Source organism: Trichoderma asperellum, chromosome 5, assembly GCF_020647865.1.
Source record: "Trichoderma asperellum chromosome 5, complete sequence".
NCBI lineage: Eukaryota > Fungi > Ascomycota > Sordariomycetes > Hypocreales > Hypocreaceae > Trichoderma > Trichoderma asperellum.
This window is the reverse complement of record NC_089419.1, coordinates 2354890-2377726: the sequence shown is the minus strand read 5'-3', so window position 1 is coordinate 2377726 and position 22837 is coordinate 2354890. Positions and strand designations below refer to the sequence as shown.

Here is a 22837-nt window from a genome sequence, read left to right as displayed (position 1 = left end):
AAAATAAACAGCTTGGGGTATCTTTATTCTACGACGTCTCTAATAATACAGCACTGTTACACCGGATAAATCATACTACACCAATCGGTTTAGGTCTCCAGGTGCCGCTATATCGAGACCATCCCGTGTTCGGCTCCGAACTACGATCCGGATCTTGCTCCTGCTCTTGCTCCGGCATCCCGCCCACTTTCGGATCCGGGTCGTTCGCGTCTTCAACCGTCATGGCTGCCATGTCTTTGGACAGCTTCAAGCACTTGAGAAACACTTGATTCCCGGGCAGCGTCCGCTGCAGCTCTGCAATCGTTTTCTGCAAGTATTCGAGGTCCCACTGGCGCAGCCGCCTCATGATTTTCAGCCTCGATGCCTCGTCGTCTTCTCGAAGATACGACAGCACAAGCTCTCTGCACGGATCCTTGGCCTTTTCTGCCTCGCCGAGGTGTTTCCAGTAGTAGTCCCAGATCCAAACGAGAGCCTTTCTCGCGGCGGACCGCAGTTTGGCAAGCGACGGCAGCTGCTCATGCGTGGCTTGATGCCTAAGCTCTACAAAGGTAGCCGGCAGGCCAATGTTCTTGGCGATAGAGTACATGCTCTGCTTGCGCAGCTTGTCTTGATGCCCGTCTAACAACCCAGTGACGAAGCTGACAGCATATCAATTAGCGTCTTTCTTTGGTGCTACAGACAACAGACAACTTTGCATGGCCATGTGTAAGAAGCGAAAGGCGATAACCATCACACCATCTCGATGCCGTGCTGCCTTGGATATGACCTCTCAAAGGCCGGCATCGATGACGTCCTTGGCCGCTTATCATATCCATGCAGGCGATAGCCCCGTCGTCTTTTCGTTCCCTGGATTTCCTTATCCAATACTTTCCCCTCTCAAAGAGTCCAGACTGTAGGCCGCCCATCCCCGATGCATGGCCAGGCCACACCACAAAAAGAAAGGAAGAGAAAGAAAAGGCAACGTGAAAAAAACAGGGACAGGCAGACTCGGACCCAGCCAAATCTTCCAAAACTTACCGACTAAAAGCAGCTGCATATGCAGCCCTCACAGCATACGTCGATGCTCCTGCATTGCCCGCGGCCGCGGCCTCGTCGCTCAGGACCGCAGCCATGAGCAGTGCCGTCGACTCCACCATGTGCGGACAGTTGCCGCGCTGCATCCACATGGAGACGCGCCCCACGGCCTTGTGCTGCTCGTCCCGGTCTCCCTGCTCTCGTGATGAAGTCTGGTAGTCATTGGCCGCAGCAGCAGCAGTAGAGTGCCGCCCTGCATCCCCCTGATCCAAGCCCTCCCCCTCCTCTGGACGCTGCTCAGCATATGCATCTCTGCCAGCTGCCTCCTCGACCCGACGGCGACTCGACGACGCACCGCCGGCAGCAGCCCGCGTCAACGCCTCGGAGCCGTAGAATTGGTCCCGCACAAGGAGCAATTCCTGGCGGTCTCGCCAAGGCGTAAAGACATACTGCACCATCAGAAGGCGGCAGGGGTGGCCCCAGGCACCGGCGACGCGGGTTAACGAAAACAAGAGAAATTGGGAAAAAAGAAGTTAGTGGGAAGAGAAACGAATGGTGTGACGGCGTAAGAGAAAAAAAAGACGTTCGATATGCGAAAGTGTGCAAGACAGAAAAGATGATGCAAAAGCGGTGGACTAATCAGGCTTAGACTCTACGGTGGGGGCAGCGATCCGATACAAAGTCAGGTTGCTGATAAAGAGCGCTTTTCCTAAATTGGCAGTAAATCTACAACTGCCAACCCCCACCATGTGAATCCAAGACTGCGAAGACGAGCAGACGTTGGGCAGATCCGTAAAGAGCAGCTTGTTCTTTGGCAACGTACATAGTATGTACATAATCTTGATCAACACATATAAGAAAAAATAAAATAAAAAATAAAAGTACCTAGTTGTTGCTGCTAGCACTACCAAGTAGATAGTTAATGAAACCTCGCCGCCACATTAATAAGGATAAAACCGTGGTGATGTCGTGCCGGTCGTGATTTTTACCCATTCTGTGCCCTACTGCATGCAACGGGTCCCGGATCCAATCTCCCTGCTCTCTTTTCCATTTTATTTGCCACTTTACAGGTAGTATTTCCGTGGATGTACGCCCATGTCATCATCATCATCATCATCAACTCAGTTTATCGGCACATGCAAATTAACTGGCAACGGTTGAACAATAAATCCACTGGGGTCAAAAGCGTAAACGAGTCTGTAACTCCGCCATTGCAGAATTCTTTTTTCTTCACTGCCCCGTGCATGGCAGAATTTTTCTTTTCCCACTCGTTTTCCCCCCCTTGCCCTGTAGGTTCGTCTGGAGAGCAAATAACGAGCTTCCTCTTTCAATTAGGCAAGATCCAGAAAACAATTAAACAAGAAGAGGAGAAAAAAGAAAAAAGAAAAAAAAAAAAAAGCACAAGCTACTACTAATTAGCGAGGCCCACATGCGGCAAGCCATTTCCAGCCGTCAAGAATGGGGCCTTTATGGTTCGCCGTGCTTCATCCGACTCCTACAATACATTACATGGCAAAAAAAGTAGACTTGCCGTCATATATCTTCAGGCCTCTTTCGGGAAGCCGGTTTAGTAATGCTACAACTTCAAGAGAAGGGTAAAACCGCCGATGGGGCCCCTCTTCTGGAGGGCGCTGCTTAGATAGGTAGCATTACCCTATGCTTGTGTGTCCTTGCAGCTGTTCATCCCCCAGCCATGCTCGCACTATTCAGAATCTACTCCGTGCTATATGCATAGCACAGCAGGACTTTTTTACTTGCTCCATCTACTTGCAATACTAGGTAGGTACTAGGTAGTTTCCCAGGGGATCATCACATCACTAAGCCATCATCCTCGTTTCATTCTCAGTTCGCTTGGGACTAATTGCAGCCGGTCATGCATATCCCACCCGGTACTGGCGGTATACAAGCGACAGAGAGGAGAGAGAGAGAAACAAAGTGTCAAAGTAACGTAATGCCTAGTCCAACACTATGGAGCAGTGCCTTGAAGATACATACTACTTACTATTCAGCAACTAGCATCGTCGGGACGCCTCCTGCACGTAACAAATCATGTACTCCATAGGGGACCACTGCAAGAGGCATTTTCCTTCCGGCGTCCGGGGGCCGTCTCCATGCTCCAGGTTAAAAAACAATGCAGGGTCGTGCTGCGGGAGCCAGGAGAACGCAAGGGCTGCAGTGCAAGCACGAAGTACTACTAGCAGTACAGTAGTATGATGGAGCCTTTTGGCGGGCAACTCTAGTTACAATACCTAGTAGCACAGTTCCAATCTGCAACGACCAGCAGTTGAAACGCCGTCACTAGCCAGCGGACACAGCTCGGAGGTCGAAGCACTACAGTAGTCGGTAGACAAAGATGAGTGAGTGGTGCTCTGGCGAAAGGCCAACAGAACCAACGCTGTTGCCTACTAAGGCTAATACAGCCTCAATCACGCAGTTGTACTTACGCAAGCCGCGCTCCATATACTTGTACGTGTATAAGCCAGGTCTGGGGGGTTGCTAGTGGTAAATGCTAACGCGATACGCCCCGTACTTGTTAAACTCAGCTCTCAGCTCGCATCATCATCGACGCCAGCAACGCTCACTTACTCGTACAGTATCCGTGTCTCTAGTGCGAGAACATGCACAAAAGCCGGCAGCGTCGGGCTTGGACCCCGAGTAATACTGCCTCTGGAGCATCAAGTCCATCAGGCAAATAATGGAAACGCCCCCTTGGTCTCCAACCATGGCCCTTCGGCCGTCATACAATCCGATCATGGCGTTAACCCACACTCGAGAATAAGGGAAGAGAAAAAGGTAAAAGAGTAAGAGCAAGAATACCGCGGGCTGCAGCCAGGGATGTGCCAGGTACATGGGCCGGTACGAATTACAGATTACAGCTAAAAAGGGCAATGGAACAAAATAGAAATGCCAGTTACCGGCATTTAAAGTCCAGACCCAGCCTGGTAGGGAGCGCATAATCTAAAGAAGAGAGGGAAAAGGGCTTACAGGCATCACCCATCACCTTGTGGTAATGCTTTACCGCCCAAGCCGCCCCCTCTAAACGGAAACCCACTTGCAGTCGACCAAAAAAAAAAAAAAAAAAAAAAAAAAATAGAGGGCTGGCTAGTCTTTCTCCGTAGCACTCGGCGAAACGGGGGACTATACCCATTTATTAACGATTTTGCTGCAGCACTTGGGTCGGCTTCAATATTCGGCTGGACTCCATATCTGCAAGCATGCCCGTCTGTTTCTCTTCCCGTTTGCTAGGCATTGCTTGTCTTTACTTGGCTCTGTTCCCCGCCCAAAAGCGAGATGGCATTCAGGAGACTCGTTAAAACGCCCCCCCCCCCATTCAGCTAGCAGGAGGATTTTACAAGTATTAGCATCCACATGCTGCGTAAGGAATAAAGGGATGGATGGACATTCAAGGGTTTCAAAGGGAAAAAAAAAGAAGAGTAACATTAACAGTGACGCAGAGCTGTGGCTCAGACAGCCCCAACAAAATTAAGACTTGAACGGTATGCCGTGATGTAAGGGAACCGAGGAAAGAAAATTCACGATCACATCCGCCATTGCCGTACAGACTGCGCAGTCGGAGTGTAGATAATGGGCAGTTTTCTTGTCCACTTTTCCATTTCTTGGGCACAACAAGGCTGGGATGAGGGGCACAGTATGTAGTAGCACTTTGCCATTTCAACTCGTCGGGCGTTCCTTGTGTGTCCATGCAGGCGCAGAGAGCACGCCCAGAAGTACGAGTACGTAAAGCCAGTCTCCAATAATTAAAGGGAAAAAAAAAATCGAAAATGCGTCAAGCGCTGCCGCTAACATAAAAAGAAAAAAGGGACTAAAAAAAAAGAGGGACAAAAAGGAAAAAAAAAAAAGATGGGGAGTGCACATTAGCCCGGCTCGGATGAAAGGGGTGGGGTGGAGAAAGAAGAAAGAAGGGGGTGGCTGCTAAAAGGGGACCGACGGACAGGATGTGGGGATTAGAGGAAAGAAAGACCCATGCCCTTGGAAAGCGAAAAAGAGAGAAAAAAAGCAGGAGAAAACTGGAGATTTTTGGCCAGTCAGCAGGCGCCGCTGCTGGATGCGGCCTTCCAGAATGCCGCCGACCCCACTCCAGCCCACAGGCCGACACATGTGCGACAGGGGTCCGTTAGCGGCTCTGTTAGCGGCTCTGTTAGCGGCTCTGCTCGCCTGCTGGAGGTTTTTTGGGTTTTGGCGTGACGACAATGCTGGCTCTGTTGGTGCATGTCACCGAGCGCATATACTACCTACTAGATGTACTATGTATGTGCAAAGGAGCGTCAAGACTCGTGCAATCAGTAGTACTCAATGGCTGGTTGAGAGCAAGTGGCGTTGTCGGCTGCCCTACACGGACAACAATATTGCGGCTTGCAAGGTACCTGGCCGCAACGCAGCTCCTCGTCCCCCTCCAACATTGTCACCAGGCTTTCGAGTGATTAGTCTTCTTTACGTGTCATACACACAGATTGCACACGGGCATCTCGTTTGTGACATTAATGCTTGTTACTGTCTGCGTGGCGTGAGCCACAGAAGAGCTGCCGAGCTCCTTCGTACTAACCAGGCACTTGTGTGCTCCTTCGTTCTATGTACATGTATTGCCCGCCAATATCCCATTCCGTTTCGTTGGGTACTTTTCCCTTGATTTCGTAAAAAAAAAAAAAAAAAATCGCTGTCCCGAGATCCTTCCAATAGTACACATGCCTTTGTTTGCTCATCTAGAGAGCTTCCGCTAAAAATACAAGAGGTAAAAATCGTAGAAATCCCAAAAGAATCTGTGTAGATTCCCAAATACATCCCTTCCAACAAAAAAGGGAAGAATCATAGCTCTTCCAAAACCTGTATCAAACCGTGGATTGTCCATGAATCGTCATAAATCTCGTTCATAGTATGCTTAGCACCATGTGCATTCAATTATCGTCATCTTCTTCCTCTTCCTCTCCATCTTCATCTTCATCATCGGATTTTGGAGGCTCCCAAGTCTCTTCCAACTTCAAACCCTTGCCGGTAGGCTCTTGGTGTTTGAAGGAAGACCCAAGGAGAGATGATACCGTAGAGCGATAGTTGTTCAAGTGTGGATCTTCTTCGTATTTGCCAGGTGTGTCATAAAGTCCCATGCCGATAAGAATTTCTCCCTCTTCTTCAGATTCATCCAAGGTTTGAATAGATGCCTCAGGAACGTCGGCCTGAGGTTGCTGTGCGGAAGGGAGGAAAGAATCAGGTGTGGGTGGAGAGGTCTCGCTGAAGCCTTGATAGATATAGCTGTTCCAGTTAAGGGCATCGGTGGGGGACCTCTCGTTGATAGCACCGTTCAAATACTGATTATCAGCCAGAGTGGGATAGTATGGAGCCGACTGATTAGCTGCCTGCCACTCATCAGCTGAGGAGGTGGTCATGGCCTCGTTCGCTTGGTAGGACAACGGCAGTGGAGAAAAATTTGATGATGGCGAGGTGCTATTTGAGTAAGATGCCATTGGAGGAGATGGTTGGAAGGCGGTATGGTACCCATGTTGCATGGTTGGGTATTCATAAAACGTTTGCTGTGGAATGTATTCAACTTGGGGTGTTTGCAGGTGAGATGACGGATGCCAGCTGACAGGCCGTGACTGCCTTCTTGGTACAAACGCTCTGGTGTCTTGTGTTGAAGAAATGTATTCCAGAACTTGCTGCTGTCTTCTCGCCGCATGAGAGTCGTTGATGATTGTGCGCCTTCTTGACTTGGCAGCGGACGATCGTGGGCTGGTGCTTGTGCTTGAAGGCTTAACAACTCGGAGAGCCGCGCCCGCAGATGCTCGGGATAGCCTCTGAGTAACTTGTGACAGAGCCAGTTGAGTGTTGTATGTGTTGTCGTAGAATCTATCGTATTGATATGAGGGGAAAGGCTCAGCAGCCGGCGCTCCCCCAAAGGATGAGTGCAACATGCTGATGTAGTTGGATATGTTGAAGACTGGAAGTATAGCTGATTGAATGTCAAGGACGATTGTCGAATATGGTGTGGTGATAATACGGAATGATAATGGAGTAGGTGAGTCGTTGAGTGATGAAGAGTTAGCTACGATATATAAGAGGTCAGAGGTGATATACTGCAAGCACTCCGGGTGAGAAGGAAACTATTAATACAAACCCAAACACTAATAGCCAACTCTGTATTAGTATGGGGTGGTTCCCAAGGAGGGTGAGGGGTGTGGACATCTGAGGGATCAGAGTGGCGCTAACAAGCGACCCAGCTCTGGTAGGGATGGCTTGAAGGATAAATCACGGTCAGGGAATAGCAATGCATGGGTTTGGCACGCTGCTACTGTCCGAACCAGATCCAACCGACTATGGATCTAGAAGTGGACCAACGAGACAGCGGTACAGAGAGCAAATTAGCCACTAGGCAGTGGGCTAGTGATATGTTCTTCAGACTGGTCCTAGCAATGCTGGTACCACCAGCACTAGCGCTATTGGCAGAGTAGCAGTAGGCGACATGGGACGTTTCTTTTTTGGTATGACGACGGCACGCAAACGTGCGGGCTGCATGGAGATTAAACTAAGACTTGCTAGTGGACATCCAGATCCTGGATTGTCTTTTGTCTTGTACATGCTTGCTAGTACCGCACAGACTTTGAACACCCTCCGAGACATCGTCGGCCGGGATAGGAAGACAGCTTGCGAGCCGATATGCTTGCACCGTCCATCCATACAGACTTGTGCTAGTAAGACAAGCATGTTCTCTTCGTTCCTTGGCTGGTACGTCATACGGGGCGAGGCAAGGGGTGGTGTAAGGGTGTCTCATCGGACGGATCCTCAACCTCTAATCGGCAAAGCAGAAAGAGGAACAAAAAAAAAGGGAATGGGGCGTTCCTCATTAGCCACGGATAGTCATCGCTCTGGAGCGGCGGTCGTGCCGGACGCAATAACGCGAAAGCGCCTAGAGAAGGGAAAGATGGAGCATTTGCGCTTACGAGTCTGAGAAAACTTGGTCATCTGCTGAGCGAAGAGATGTACTTTGAGCATCCGGGTACATCCAAACTAGCGCATTTGCCCATGAACGACGGAGTATCCACCAGATTCAGGATACCTCGGTCTCGCGCGGCGGTACTCTGCGGCCACATACCGGTAAACCAGCGTGATCAAGGGATGGATGCTAGCTTTGGCGAGATTGAGAGGTCCAAAGAGTCAGTCTCTCGACAATCACCAAATCTACTGGCATCAAAGTCAGCAAGCCTCTAATGCTCATACGTGGCACAACAACAAATTCAGGGTGCTACCTACCAAGGGAGTCGGGTGTGGCTTTGAAGTAGAAACCAGTGAGGTGTAAAATTCGCAGCACATGCCTGTACCGCACAGGAGCCACCAAGATCCTCAGCAGGGCTGATAGATGATGGCATATAGCAGTACAGCAGTAAATACACTCGTACATAGAAAGTAGATACATTCTTGTTGTAGTATTACTGTACTGTGCTGCTGCTCCGTACATAGTATACAAGCACGATGCCTGTGTTAGCAGGGCGCCAACGAAAACGGCTTGAGGCAGGGATAGTCCGACGCTTGGGTCAAAACAGCCACCATTTGGGCTCCATGCTCGCGCCGCCGTGCTGGATGCCAGGGCAGGCCGCAGAGGCTCACGAGGAGGATGCCAATCAGCTCTATGGCCCCTGCCGCCCCACGTTCAAAGCGTAAAGGTCGCAGCAGAGAAGTGATGAGAAAAAAAAAAAAGAGCCCCCCATGGGGCCACCTTTCGGTTGCTTCGTGGAAGGGATGGCGAAGGATTCAACTTGAACCCAAGGGGGTCCAAGTAATAACGGCCTGTCAGCGCAGCCAACCAGAGGCGGTCGTAAGGAGACCGGAGCGTCCGTTGTAGCTCAACTGGAGCGAAAGATCACTGCTACCAGGGCGTGCAGAGGGTCGGTCGGTGCACGCCTTGTCTCCTAGTGCGCGGGCCCTTCACAAAGCCGTCCCTTGGTCTTGGAATGCCCTCGCTCCCCACTCACGACGTGGCGTGGTGGTGTTCCAAAATAGTGCGGAAGAGGCTGTCCACAAATCTCACCCACGCAGACGGAGTAGCTAGATGCACATCACGGTCCAGACAAAGTGATTGACATCCCCACATCGCCTGAACCCTTACTTGGGCTGATGCAGACACCCCGGGGCCTTGCTCGATTTTGCATCAGCAGCACGGAATGCTGCGCCGGCCGAAAGGCTATGAGGTGTCGATCTATCCAGAAACACGAACGAGCGGGTTGGAAGGAGGAGACAGACAGATCTCATCGCTGGTTCATCGGTCGTTAACGAGTGGCCAGCGTCTATGCCGGCCACATCATATTAGCGGTCCCTTCCGTCCAGCCGCTTACCATCTGTGCGCCCATGGGATGCTGCTAGTGCTCAAAAGCATGTAATCGTAATGAAACTTGCGGTGCTTTGCCCATATGTATCTGCCGTTTGAACAATCCGTAGCCTGTAAGACAGAGTCCACAACAATTGTGTGGCTGCAGCAGCCAGGTGCAATCCGCCATGGGGCTGACGGCCTCTGTCAAGCCCACTGCTCTCGTCGTCGTTACCATCGCTGCAGCGTCGCGTGGTTGCTATGTGGACTTCACTGTATACCTTCATATTAGTACTCCGTATTGCGCATGAATACAGACGGGATGCATTCTGCAGTTCTCTATCTCTTTGATATTTAGCCGGCGAGAAAGCAAAACCCGGAGCCGGCCGTGGATATTGAATTCAAAAGGAAACATACCTAGAAGCTAGCAGTCCACAGTAGGAAGCGTCCAGCAAGGCATGTACTAAGTAAGGAGCGAGAGCAGACGCAATTCACCGTCTGATGCTCCGCGGTCGCCCTTGGCGTGGCAGGGCCGTCGGAGGCGATAACCTACACAGAAAGGAAAGGAAAGAACGAGGCGGCTTGAGGCCCCCCGCTAATTCGCGTTCGCGTATCAACGGCCACCGTCCAAGTGTGCAAAATCTCGGAAGGGGGGGCACGCAAAAGTAAAAGCTGCGGCTGCAGCAAACGCCATCCCTGGTTGACCGCGCGGCGCCAAAGTCGCCACCGAGCCTTTTGGGCAGGGGACTCCGTGCTCGTAGCGCTCGGTACTGGCCAGGTACCCTTAGAAGCAAGAGCGGGGTGTTGCTCACCGGCAATACCACTAGCTACCTTCTAGTACAGAACACACAGCTTCCGGGCTTTTCTGGCCAGCTGATACAAGGCTGTGGGCGCCTGTGAGGAGAGCGCTAGATTACTCGTGCTGGACTAGCAGTAGCATGCACGGAGAAGCTGCTGCTTGCCCACAATTACCATGTTCAGCCGCTACCTATTCAAGCGTGTGAGTCTCATCCTGCTTTGCAATACGGAGTACTCGCTAGCAAAAGCGCCGCTCACAATCCACTGTGTATACTGTAAGTCAACACCAACACTATTGCTGCTAGCACTCCAATATTAGTGGTTCTGCAGTAGCACAGTACTAGGCTCTACTATGTAGGTCACTAGGTATCTCACATTTACAGCAATTGTAAGCTTTCCAACCCCGATACGTCACCCTTGATTCCAAGGCCCCGTGCTTCCCATCCATATTTCGCGATTCGCATGCGCATGGTATAGGTACGATGCATGAAAGCCTCTCGTTTATGATCTATATTTGTACAACGCCGTCCTCTGTGCTGCCGGCCTGCAATTTAGATAGAGTACGGAGCAGGGCTTGCTTGCTTTTGGTGCCTCGTAATGCACCTGGCTCATGCCATGGCAATCTGTCTCGCCTTTGTTCAAAATACTAGTCAAGTACCTACCTAGGTAGTATCACCGCATTGCGTGGCATGGAGCTTGTCCTCTAGATGCTCGGCGCAAGGGCGGCGGAGAGTGAGAGCGCCACATTGCTACCGGCACTCGTACAAGTAGGTATGCAAATGGAAAAATCAAGATTGCTCCTAGGGGCCGCTCCACTTGGATTGCCCAGTGCGAGCATGTTGGTCCGCTAATGCCAGCTCTCCAAGTTGCGAGCATCCCTGGAGCTACAGTATTATGGCACTGCTGATGTGGGAGGGGATGCGTGAGAGACAAATCAATGCTACAGCGTAGCACAGGCACCATGGCCTTACTAGTACGGAGTACCTGATACGCTCCTTGGATCCGCTAGCACTGCAGGCGCAGGTCGCCCAGTCTGGCAGGCGGAGCGACTGGCCACTTCGAACCATCTTCAGGTGACTCCAGCAGGGTATGGTGCTCTATGCTCGGCACAGCAATGCCACTGGACTAGCAATGTGCCCGTACCTCCAACTACGCTCATACATGTACCTACTTGAGTGGCGCCCAGCGCAATCGCTCGCCTGATGCAGCTGTCTGGGCGCTGCAGTACAGGCCCGCCGCGCACTCCACCATGGCTACTCCGTGGTCGTGCTTCGCCTTGCGTTGCCATTTTTTTTTCCCCTTGAACGTCATGTACATGCCATACACGGTAATGAAGCAGCTCCCTCGGTTGTACAGAGCAGTGCAGACATGGTGCAGCGTGGTCTGCTCCCCTGGCTCGCCAAAGACGGGCATCGTGGAGATGATGAAATGCTCGTATGCCCCTATCACAGTACCTACTCCTAAACGACAGTATGACTGCTTCTCGCTGCTTATAGTTTTACTTCCTTGCTGTGCTAAACAACCAGTCCTTGTCTTAGCACTTGGGGAAGACAATACCTAGTAGTGCTGCCTTTTGGGCTACAGTCCTACATCGTGGCCAATAGCACAGACTCACGTTTCACTTATCTACAAGTACAGCACTATACAGTATATCCAGTGGAACTTGCCGTGCGTACCAGGCCAATAGTCGTCCCATCCGGTATACAAGTTACAAGCAGCATTGTCCAAGCCCGCTGCTATACGGATGGTCATGCTCCATAAGCAGAGAGATGGTGAAACCCGGTTGGATCAAGTAGGGAGTAATCCATACTTCGTACAGGCGGTTAATCTCTCCAAATAGCAGGGGCAGCAAAGACCAAACGATCACTCCGCATTTACACTCAATGTTCGAATATCTACTATCTACTAGTAGTAGCAATACTAGCACTGGTATGTGCAACATGCACACGAGAAAAGACCTGGAGCTTCTGCTAGCATCGCAGTTAGTACAGTATCTCCATACAACTGATCGCAGCATTGACGCCAGCCTACTGCAAGCATCACTTTTCCTCAGGCACACGATCCATCTTTCTTCCCAAAGCGTCTAATCAACTGGCCGTTTCCAAATTACTCGGCTTCCAATCATAAGACCTTGCCCGTGCCCTGCACATGCACGCTCCGAGATGGGGGGTATGCCTCTTTGTGCCACTACCACGCTGCTAGCATCAATGGCTGGATGGCTTAGGTTGGGAAAAATAGAACCAACTGTAGGGAGCAGCTCCACTGTGCGTTGGCGCCTGTAGCTGAGCGCCATCCTGGGCAGTGATGGTGGCTCACTGCGTCGACTCATATTACAGCACAGAGTACCTATGTACGTGCAGAGAATGGGACGCTAGGCAATGGCTGCAGCGCTCGCCAGGCGGTCTTGGGGCGCCTGTCGCTCGTTTGCCCTTCCTTCTGCTGGCCCATCAGGTCCAATCCTTCGCCAATGCGCCACCATCAGCTCTAGGTCCTGCAAGAGCCTTCATCGACAAAGGCCAGCATGTGATGAGTCCGCAATGGGACTTTGATGGGAGCAATAGTGCTCAGGCAGCCCCATTCTGCAGAACCCGCGGCAGTCCGGCTTCCCAAGGACGGGCGCTGCGTGTCATGTGATCGCTTGTCGCGCAGGCCAGGGAAACACCAAAGTAGGTAGCATCTGCCCTGGGCATAATCCTCCATCGTCAATCTTCGGGGGGCCGGCTAGCCTTGCCAGGGTGTCGCTGCCAGCTACGGACCTCGATGGCCTCCAAAACTTTAGAACCGAACCCCTCGCCGCGACTGTCCCACTCAGGCCTCCGGTAACTTGCAAAACTTCGGGCGGCTCTTGATCCACTGGCGCCGTGACCTGGCGGGCCGTGTCCTTGTTGCACAGGTGGGGTTACAGAGGCTGGCGACAACGGCATAATGCCCCTTTTTCTTTCCCCTTCTTCCTTTTCGTCCGCGGCAGGAAATACGATGATCGGCATCAACTCGTTCACACCCCACCCTTGGCCAGGTCGAGACTGAGCCACCCTCCAAATGGGTTGTTGGCTGGCTGCCGCATTACCTTTCGGCCGTGGTTCAGTGGCGCACAATCGCAGAGAGGATTCTTTTGTCTCAACGACACGGTTGCACCATACCGTCTCCTCTCTCTTTACCCAGTGTACTTGTTGCTGACCCATCCCTAGACACCACGGCTTTGTACCGCCGCGCGCCCTTTTGAGCAAGGTTCGCCGGCCATGGTGAATATGATCCCTGGGTCAATGCTGGCCCCTCGGCTGCTCCAATAGCCTAGTGCTTGGCATGTTTGCCAACATCGTTGCAGGCCAGCTCTGACTACTTTCCATCCATCAGAGCCCAATGCGGGCGCCAATGTTCCACGCAGCCATGTTTCGACCATGACAACTTTATTGCTTGGAGCTCCACATCCTTTGCCTGCCTTGGAGGGTTTTCCGAACAAAGACATACCAGACTACATCTGCTATGCCCGTCCAACCAGGGAGCATATGCCGCTACCACTGATGAACAGCTGATAGACAAGGCATGGCTGCCTGCAAGCCACGTTTGCGAACATTAAACACACTCTGGTCGCTCGGTGTTCTGCGCGACGCATTCTTTTGACCTAATGCGGGATAATAGGGATGAGAAGCATTCTCTATCCTTGGACTCATGAATTTACCTAGTACGGCCTGTGTACTCATAGCAGCCTCTGTTTCTCTACGCCGTTCACTGATGGGCATGCTGTATTATCTCCGACGAAATGATGCATATCCAACTACAAATAACCCTTAGCTGCACACCAGCAGAAAGAGGAAATAGTGGTGGGTGGCACTGCCACTACTCATAGCGGAAGGCCGCTTGCGAGGGCTTCAACCTGTACGTACTAGGTACTATTGCGGCCACTGGACAACTGCAGTGGCGCATATCACTCTGCAGGCCAGCCCGAATTCTGTCTTCCATCCCCTGCCTTGTCCTCGTGAAGCCACTCGCCGACATACTGCATGTATGGCTTTAGTCTATGCAGCCAATTCCACTGACTCGAGCAGTTGATACGCCTTGTTACTACCCTACAGCCTCTGTATGTGGGATGGGGGTTTCTGTACGTTGGGCTGTGGTGGAATGATTCGCGATCAGCAAGAGAGTAGAAGGATATAGTAGCGCCGAGTACGTATGCTGGACACGCTGCTTGGTGTCGTATTCAACAGACGTTCTGGTGCATACTATCGCCATCTGCTAGATGCATACGGGTGCTGGGCAACACGTTATCAGATTTTACAGCCACACTACCTTGCAGGGTAGCCATGGAGCTGGGAGCTCTTTACATGGCTACCCTGACGCGGCAAGCGGTTGGCTCACAGCTACCAAATGTAAGACGCCACCTTTGACTGTGTCAGTCAGCCCAGAGCACAGGCTGGCGTAGTATTTGAGTCGACTTCCCCACAGCAATAGCACACCTTGCGAACATAGGCACCACAGGCACAGCGCAGGACGCGTGATGGCCTGAAGAGTAGCTGGAGGCCAAGGTTCAGCAGCTAGTCTGCGTCAGTGTGGATATGCCGAGCTGGTGCCTACCGAAGACAGACGCGGCTAGTGCAACGACACAGAACATACGTATGGTGTATGGAGCACTTTATACCACTTTACCAGCAGCAGTAATACCTAGTGGTGCTAGGTACTCCGGAGATTTCGTAGATTACAGGTATGGTAGACCTATGGCTTCCTGGTATTGCAGGCATAGCCTGGATCCTGGCTGAATGTGAACGCCACGCTTCTGCTACGGCTCTCCGTCTTATCCCACAAATAGCCCTGGTTCAAAAATTAGAGAAGGATCAGTGCAAGTGCGTGCCTCGCCCGATACGAAACATTTTTTGCGGCCCCGACTTGCTTCCCCAGGCCGCCAATCTTTTCTTACCACGAAGATTCTGTCGCATATGATAGAGGGCAGCGCTATCCATTGGTCCAAGCTGTGGAAGCGCAACAAATCCTTCCGCGCAGAGTGGCATTTGCTATTTCGCTTTGAGACAACCTTGATGCTTCCCAGCTAACGGAGCTGGCAACGCAGGGATGCTGGTGGAAAAGGTCCGGCCTTCAGAAGTTGCCAGTTAGTGCCGCGCAACGTGCTTTGTATGGAGCATGCTTGTTTTAGCGAACGGTCACATTGCTAGCCAGCGACCCAACGTCCAACAGACTACCAAGGAGAAACAGCAGCAATAGTTCTGGTTGTACGAGGTATGGATTGCTAGAAACACTAGCATTGTTCCGTACAAAGTAGACCTTTTGGCTATCATCCCGGTCATTTGCTACTTTACGCCTAGAACGAGTGATGGGACCTTCTTTGTCACTCAGCTACCGCCTTGGCGCCGGATGCTTTCCGACATCCCACCCGCTCTCTTCGGCCTGCGGCGATCGACGTGTATGTGATGCATGGGTACTAGTACTATTATCTATTGCATCACTTTGCCTTGGGCTTCGGACCTTCATCTACGAGAAACCCCTCAGTGGTTAAGGGTGTAGTGGTTGAACGTTAGGGCCTCGATCACTACAATCTTGCTTGCCTCTTACGGAGGGGTTGAGAGCATGTCTCAATCTGAGTACATAACTCGTATCTGAGACAGCCCGGGCAAGATAGTTTCTCAAAAAAAAAAAAAAAAAAAAAGAGAGGAGAAAAAAAACCTAGCAGTGAGTCAAACTACCACTAGTAGTAGCAATCAATCTGCTGCAACACATTTCATTTCGCTGGAACTAGCTCGCATCGAGGGGCCAGCCCCGTCAACGGCGGCAGCAGCATTCAAGTATGGAGAATGACACTCTTTAGCTGTCATCCATCGTACGAAGACCTCCCCTTGTTCTCTACGGCAGAGCACTTTACGCGTCTGGAATGCTCAGCCTAGGAACTGGTACCTGTATACCGTGTGGCCCCCATCGATAAATCTTAGGCAGACACCCCTCAGCCTTTATTGCTTGCCACCCCTTTTTAAGACCTCCCTGCCCTGATTTGTCCGTTTCACTTGACGCCCGCAATAGCCACTGATTATTTTCGTTTGGACATGGCAGCGACAGCACCGCTTGTTGGGCTTTATTATGGCCCTGTGCGAGGCGCTTTGCACTTTGCGTCGGACAGCAGCACATCCTTGCACGGCTTTGTAGTGTATGCCTGCTCTTATAAGCAGCAATGACCATGTCGAAGCAGCGTCTTGACAGGGCATTGTCAACGGATAGTGCAGCCTGCTGTACTCCCTTCTTTGAGGGAGTGATCTGGATTGACTCACTTGGCTTTGCTAGGCGCCTCCTCTATTTCCCAGTGGGTGTGGCCTTAAGATTTAGGGCAGCCACAGGCTGGTATTCCCGATATAGCTTCTCGATCCTTTGCGTCTCATCCATCCGCTACCCTTTCTCGATACTTCTCCCCTCCAACCTAATAGCTTCCACGTCGATCTCGAGCGCCTGTTGACGGGTGACGGATTTCCAGCACTCGGCTTTCTGGCCCTTCAAGCCATAGTCGCACCCTTTTCTTGCATCCGCAGTCGGAAATCCTCATCCTAGGGGCGCCACCATCGTGTGCGACGGAGAGTTAGCAGCCTGCTTGATATGTAACTATCGCCAGTGGTGGCGTCATATTTTATTCATGTGCTTTCTGCGTGCGAGGCTGTTGGCAAATCTAGTCACTGCAACTACAGGACTGCATCTACTGTACATACAAGTATGGCACACACACGAGTGGCCGTTGGCAGCCAGGCTCTAAGGGCGCACTGCAGTGGAGAGGAGGGGGCGGGGGGCACGAAACCATCAGGTGGCTAGCAGCCTGTTTGTATGCATGCAACCTGGAATGATATGCACGGCCTAGCGATGCGAGAGACGGGGGAGATTTTGCCTCATCAGCGACTGCAAGCCCGGCGGCAGCCCCACCAAGGCCATCAAGCCGAGACACAGCTCCGGCTTTGATGGTCTGCCACAGTCAACCACTAGGCTGTACAAGGAACCCTCGCTGGCACCGTCACTTTTGCCCTTTTCTTATTTGGCGTCGGATATTGCATAGCGAAGCTCACCGTACATGGTGGCTTTTTGTGTTCTCTCTCATTTGGCTCCGTTTTCGCTCCCCACTACGCAGGCTCTTTCGTGTGCACACCAGACCGTTTCACCGCCTCTAATTACCCCCTTCCTTTGAGCATCGCAACAGACACAACCCTCCGGCCTTGATATGGTTACTGTACCAGGCCACACACGGGTTTGCTGGCTGTCTCGCCTAACATGCCAACTTGTCGATTATTGCCAAGTACGGAATGTCCTCCTCTGTGCTGGTAGTAGAGGCATACACGTATCTGTTGGTGGTGATGTGCTCAAACGATCCCTGCGTGGATGAATTAATATCATCACCTAGCCCTGATGAATGAGCGCAATGGCCAGCTCTTCTGACTGTTTGTTTTCGTCCCCGCCCACCATTTCTGGTGGCTACGAGTAGTATTGGCGCGACGCTATCTCAGGGCTGCACATTTTTAGGTACAGAGCAGCATTATCGCTTCTTTGTCCGTCAAGAGAACACTCCGACCCGCTTTCTACTATATGTACTTCGTACTACATATTACCTACTACTACTAAGTAGGTACCTACTTATTTCTCAGCCCAGGGAGGAGCTACAGGTGAGGGCCTGCTATGGCGAATGCTAAATCGATGGGATCGATCAGGACGCATTGCCTACTAGCCAGTCGTGGACATCAGCGCCGAGCCCCTGAAACCCCTCCCTTTGGACCTTTGTCGTAGCCAGGTGTACGGCGAACCTCAGCCCGTGGCTGACATCCCAGGTCTTGTTTCGACAGACCAGGCTATAGAGCATTCCCGCTATGAAAGTATCACCCGCTCCTACCGAGCTAGACGAAGACGTGTCAGCTGCTGCGGTGCTTCAATGCCGCTCTGTGTTGCTAGCCGTGGTATGCGCAAAAGACTAGCCAGGTTGAGTCGTGGCAATCATATCCAGCCAAATGGGGAGGACGGCACGGGAAAAAAGAAGGGAAAAGGGAAAAGGGCAATGAAATGACCCTCGCCGGATGTAACCTACTCGACGACAGTAACGGACTTTGCGCGGCTTTCCACGGGACAGTGGACGACCTGTTGTTTGGGGAACTGGCACATGGCGGCTCCCCCTGCACCCCAAGTGCAGAAGGCAAGGGATCTATTGCGAGTACCATGAGTCGAACGGTCATCTCGCATCAGCGGCAAAGAGGAAGAAGAAGAAGAAGACGACGAAGAAAATACACATTAGGCAAAATGGACTGCAGCCCAGCAGACGGGCGTTTCGGTGGAAGGGCATGCTTACGCTTTCCGCTGCTTCTCGCTCATGAGGCACGATTCGGCAGACCCATGACCAGAGCTCTATGCAGGTTGATCTGTCAGCCGTTTTCTTATGCATTATTCTCACGATCCAGCATTCCTCTTCTCCTGAGATGCCGTGTTGGAGCCCCCCTGGTAAATAGGAGCCGGGGAGAACCACCAAGAACTTCGCTCGGCTCCCTCCGTGGCTCAATGTCACATACCTCTGCCCAGGACTTAGAATAGAAGACGACATTGGCTTCGGCAGCGAGCGCGCGAAGACCGTCCCTCCCTGGCTTCTCGACTTCGACGCTGATTTGCGCGTTTGGGAGCTTATCACGCAGCGTGCGGACGCACTCTAACGTAGTATGCGGAATGCGGCCCTGAGCCAGAAGTGTCAGACAAGGATTTGCTGTCAAGAGGGTGTCGCAGAATCAAATGTAGTGGCGCTTCTCTTGCTTGGACCATCCAAATAGTTGCTGCAACCACGGTCATTCGCGGGTGTCACTCGACCAAGTAGTAGCAGCAGCAGCAGCAGCATGGCCTGGATACAGAGGGAGAGGAGAAGAAAGTGTTGATGAATCCACTCACTTCAAAGTGCCACCAGGTCTCGTCGTCGGGGCTGAATTTCCGCACGACTGCCTGGAACTCGCCGATTGTCATTTCTGGTAGGTCATTGTAGTTTACGAGCGTACGGCTTCCCGTCTGCTCGCTACGGATGATGTAACTGCTGGCGGCTTCCGTGTGCGTCTCTCGGTAAAGACTGTGCTCAAGGCTCACGGGTGACGACTCACCAAATGAAGCCTTAATGCGCTGCGTAGCCGGCGATAATTTGCTTGGCAGAGGCGATATCAAGTACATGCGGACAGCATCTTGTTGAGGCTGGACGAGCTGCTGCAGCACCTCGAGTGAGTTGGGACAGTTGCCTCCTCGGCGAATGCAGAGGCTCGATGCTCGTAGCTTTTCGTCTTCTTCTGGGCAGTGCGGTACGCTGTTTGTGAAGAGTTAGTAAGAATTGTGATGCATCGGCGATAGCCTCGATGTTGTGTAGGCGTCGTAAGAAGTTGGCTCTTTCCTCAAGATGGTATCTAGGTAGCAGGCTCCGATTAGGATGAGATGCTTCATCGTGCCGGTGAAGCAGAGGAGTTTCCTTTGTTTTTGACCTGTATTTCTGTTTTTCTCTTCTATTTTTCTAGTCGTATTGTACTTTGTTTAGCATCTTTTTGAATGCGTGAGCCCACTGTGTGATATAGTGATGATGCTCGATTTCAACATACGACAAGCAGCAGTAGTGGCAGACTCTGAGTGCGCTACTGACGTATTGACAGCTTCTTGGTTAATGACCCACTTGCTCTATCAAAGGAGAGTCAGTAGTGGTGATATATCAACATCGATCGTAGCTTTATAGCTGACACATTCGTCTCTATTCTCTCTATTCTCGGAAAGCGTGACCAGATAATCGCGTTTGATGTAGGCCGGAACCCGTGCGAATGATCTTGGAGAAACTCTGTGGCTGCTTGCGAGATCCGAGTTCCGCCACTGACAATCAGTCTTACTTTTTACCTCATCGAGCTTCGCCCAGCTACCCGGGAGGGGTTTCAATTATTCTTCAAAATTCCACCTTTAGGACAAATATTGAGCGCAGTTTCTCTGTCAGCGGCCGTATATTACAGCTAGCTCGTGTTGATGCATCATGAATGGAATGCAGCTGTGCTGTTTGGGATAGGAGCCATGCAATCACAGCATCTTGACGTGTACATGATACTAGCTTGACGGGAACTTTATGCTCCACCTTTCGGCTTAGCATCTTTGGCATTCAGCTGAGAGCACCTGCTCCCGTCGATCTTTCGAGCTCATCCAGCATTTCCTACAAATGCAATACTTATTCCCTCTGCTCTGCTATCCATACGATTGGCAAATTGCAACGCATTTCCACCGCCATCATCTAATCTGAGGACGCGACTTGACTGCTCTTTGCAGCACGGCATACTGCTAGCGGAGCTGTGACCCCGCGATACCGATTTCAGCCATTACATCATGGGTCGCGAGCAGGAAGAAGATGGGGCCAAGACAAAGCCTAAGCACATAGCATTTGAAGAAGTGAGCCTGGATGGGAGCGACGAGGATGATGGAGCTGTCGAGGTGAGTGCGATGCCATCTAGTTCCTTTTGTTTCAAGTGGCCTCTTTCTTTCTGCTGGACGAAACCATGTTCTGTGTAAGCGATGCCTTGCCGCTGACTATCCCGAATATTACAGGTCACCTTCGATCCAGGAAATCCATACCGGAGAAAAAGCTCAATGGTCTCGTCGGAAGCTCCTGTGCCTGCGACAAAGCGCATGCCTCCAGGCCGACGAGCCGAGTGCGTGGTTCATCAATTGATAGAGGAGCAACGAAAGTCCAAGGAAAGATCGGCTGGGAACTCTCCCAACCGCAACCAGTATCATGCGCATCCGATATACTCGGAGTCACAGAGACACGACGGAGCGGTCGATATTAGCAATGAAAAGAATATGGACAGAATCATCGATAAGAAGTGCCCTGCCGCAGAGCAAAGCTGCCGTGCAGTCCTCGACCCTAATTACTTGGAGGATGATAACGAGATAGGACAGGTGGACCAGAAGGCTTGGACGAAAGAAATGACCAAGACTGATTCCGAGACAAATCTGCACCAAGAGTATGACGCTGTCCATAGTCGCATGTTGACCAAAAAGCAGCTGAGTGATATGGCTTGGGGAGTTCGCGAGCTGAGTAGGCGGCTGAGCAGCATGCGCATCCGCTTCCGAGTGAGAACCATCTTTCTTCTGACAAAGATTCACGACTCGGATTTGATTGTCAAAACAAGGGCCCTGGCGCAGTGGTTGCTCAGTAAAGAGCGAGATGTCAAATACGTCGTGTATATAGAGAAAATGCTCAAGACCAACAAGAGGTTTGACGCGGGAAAGCTGGTTGACGATTTGGCTCACGAATATGCCAAAGATGGTAGCGTGACTGAGGATAGTGCTCGCGAAGGAGTCCAGAGACGCCTCCGGTACTGGGACGAGGACATGTGCAGATCACGACCTCATTCGTTTGATTTTGTCATTACTCTCGGAGGAGACGGAACAGTCCTCTACGCGAGCTGGCTCTTCCAGAGGATTGTGCCACCGGTGCTGAGCTTTGCGCTGGGGAGCCTTGGATTCCTGACCAAGTTTGACTTTGAAGACTACCAGCCGATCCTCAATTCTGCCTTCTCAAAGGGCGTGACGGTCAGCCTGAGGCTTCGGTTCGAGTGCACAGTCATGAGGAGTGTGCGCAAGAGGCTCCCAGAGTCGGAATCTGATGAGGATGACGACGAGTCGCACTATAGGCGGGATCTGGTGGAGGAGCTGATTGGCGAGGAAAATGAAGACGAGCACACACATCGGCCGGAGGGGACGTTTGAGATTTTGAATGAGTTGGTTGTTGACCGAGGGCCGAATCCAAGTGAGTTCATCGCCTCTATTGCATTTTTGAATTATTCCTTTTTGGAGACTACATTTGCTAATCTAGACATCTTCTTCCGTATATAGCCATGTCTTTTACGGAAATCTTTGGAGATGACGAGCACTTTACTTCGGTGCTCGCAGACGGCATTTGCGTATCTACACCAACAGGTTCGACGGCCTATAACCTCGCCGCTGGCGGCTCCCTATGCCACCCCGAGAACCCCGTCATGCTCGTCACCTCCATTTGCGCCCACACGCTGTCGTTCAGGCCAATCATCCTACCGGATACGATCGTCCTGCGCGTGGGCGTGCCCTACAACGCCAGAACGGCCTCGTGGGCTAGCTTTGACGGGCGCGAGCGAGTGGAACTGAAGCCCGGCGACTATGTGACGGTCAGCGCGAGCAGATATCCCTTTGCATCGGTCCAGACGGAAGGGCGGAGGAGCGAAGATTGGATAAATAGCATCAGTGGTAAGCTGGGATGGAACACGAGACAGAAGCAGAAGGGATTCAAAGAGTGGGATAAATGAAAAAAAGTGCAACTACATCTGCATTATATTATTCTTGTTTTGGACGATAGAGGCAGGTTATTGGGAGTTTTGCAGTCACTACCACTAAAATCTTTTGCTATTTGTATAATAAGTACGAAGAAGAAGAAGGAGGAGGAGGAGGAGGAAGAGGAGGAAAACAATAGTCTGTATATTAGTAGTATGTAGCTACCAGTAAATACCAGGTATTCAAACAGGTACCAAGTAATTCATTGTATTAGCAGCATCAGTCTTGTATCCGCCCTTATCCGAAGTGAGTACTACAGCTTCTTGCGCTGAAGGAAGGAAACAATGGCCCCGCCCCCACAGCGGCCGTGGCGGGGCACTGGCCATTCATTGTCTGTGTATGGCGACCACACGCTAATGGTGGTGATAATTTCCAGCGCGCACTTCTCGG

The 22837-nt window shown here is 51.6% G+C and overlaps 6 protein-coding genes across 6 annotated transcripts; 1 reads left to right on the top strand and 5 right to left on the bottom strand.

Moving 5' to 3' along the window:
* Window positions 1-70: 70 nt before the first annotated feature.
* Window positions 71-1472, bottom strand: TrAFT101_008941 (uncharacterized protein; the record flags this gene model as incomplete). The annotated part of the gene is made up of 2 exons (XM_066128475.1): window positions 71-638; window positions 1018-1472. 2 exons carry the CDS (start codon window positions 1470-1472, stop codon window positions 71-73), a joined length of 1023 nt encoding a protein of 340 aa, XP_065984594.1.
* Window positions 1473-3243: 1771 nt separating this feature from the next.
* Window positions 3244-3863, bottom strand: TrAFT101_008940 (uncharacterized protein). The gene is made up of 2 exons (XM_024910558.2): window positions 3601-3863; window positions 3244-3543 (listed from the first exon to the last, which is right to left on the bottom strand). The coding sequence occupies exons 1-2, from the start codon at window positions 3766-3768 to the stop codon at window positions 3511-3513; spliced, it is 201 nt and encodes a 66-aa protein (XP_024761633.2). The 5' UTR covers window positions 3769-3863; the 3' UTR covers window positions 3244-3510.
* Window positions 3864-5927: 2064 nt separating this feature from the next.
* Window positions 5928-6938, bottom strand: TrAFT101_008939 (uncharacterized protein; the record flags this gene model as incomplete). The annotated part of the gene is made up of 1 exon (XM_024906497.1): window positions 5928-6938. One exon carries the CDS (start codon window positions 6936-6938, stop codon window positions 5928-5930), a length of 1011 nt encoding a protein of 336 aa, XP_024761635.1.
* A 5669-nt stretch (window positions 6939-12607) lies between these two features.
* On the bottom strand, window positions 12608-13047 carry TrAFT101_008938 (uncharacterized protein; the record flags this gene model as incomplete). The annotated part of the gene is made up of 2 exons (XM_066128474.1): window positions 12608-12805; window positions 12880-13047. The coding sequence occupies 2 exons, from the start codon at window positions 13045-13047 to the stop codon at window positions 12608-12610; spliced, it is 366 nt and encodes a 121-aa protein (XP_065984593.1).
* Window positions 13048-17801: 4754 nt separating this feature from the next.
* Window positions 17802-20234, bottom strand: TrAFT101_008937 (uncharacterized protein; the record flags this gene model as incomplete). Its single annotated transcript, XM_066128473.1, has 7 exons — window positions 17802-17988; window positions 18177-18290; window positions 18435-18490; window positions 18652-18810; window positions 19019-19418; window positions 19746-19780; window positions 20193-20234. 7 exons carry the CDS (start codon window positions 20232-20234, stop codon window positions 17802-17804), a joined length of 993 nt encoding a protein of 330 aa, XP_065984592.1.
* Window positions 19876-22663, top strand: TrAFT101_008936 (uncharacterized protein). The gene is made up of 3 exons (XM_024909661.2): window positions 19876-20569; window positions 20684-21890; window positions 21977-22663. The coding sequence occupies exons 1-3, from the start codon at window positions 20465-20467 to the stop codon at window positions 22420-22422; spliced, it is 1758 nt and encodes a 585-aa protein (XP_024761639.1). The 5' UTR covers window positions 19876-20464; the 3' UTR covers window positions 22423-22663.
* Window positions 22664-22837: the final 174 nt, after the last annotated feature.

Excerpts from the sequence above, each read along its gene's own strand:
- TrAFT101_008940 (XM_024910558.2), bottom strand. The coding sequence starts at position 3,768 with ATGATCGGATTGTATGACGGCCGAAGGGCCATGGTTGGAGACCAAGGG. Across the intron at positions 3,544-3,600 it reads GAGACACGGATACTGTACGA|TACGGGGCGTATCGCGTTAG; the intron begins GTAAGTGAGCGT and ends GAGTTTAACAAG.
- TrAFT101_008936 (XM_024909661.2), top strand. The coding sequence starts at position 20,465 with ATGGGTCGCGAGCAGGAAGAAGATGGGGCCAAGACAAAGCCTAAGCAC. Across the intron at positions 20,570-20,683 it reads AGGATGATGGAGCTGTCGAG|GTCACCTTCGATCCAGGAAA; the intron begins GTGAGTGCGATG and ends CGAATATTACAG. Across the intron at positions 21,891-21,976 it reads TGACCGAGGGCCGAATCCAA|CCATGTCTTTTACGGAAATC; the intron begins GTGAGTTCATCG and ends TTCCGTATATAG.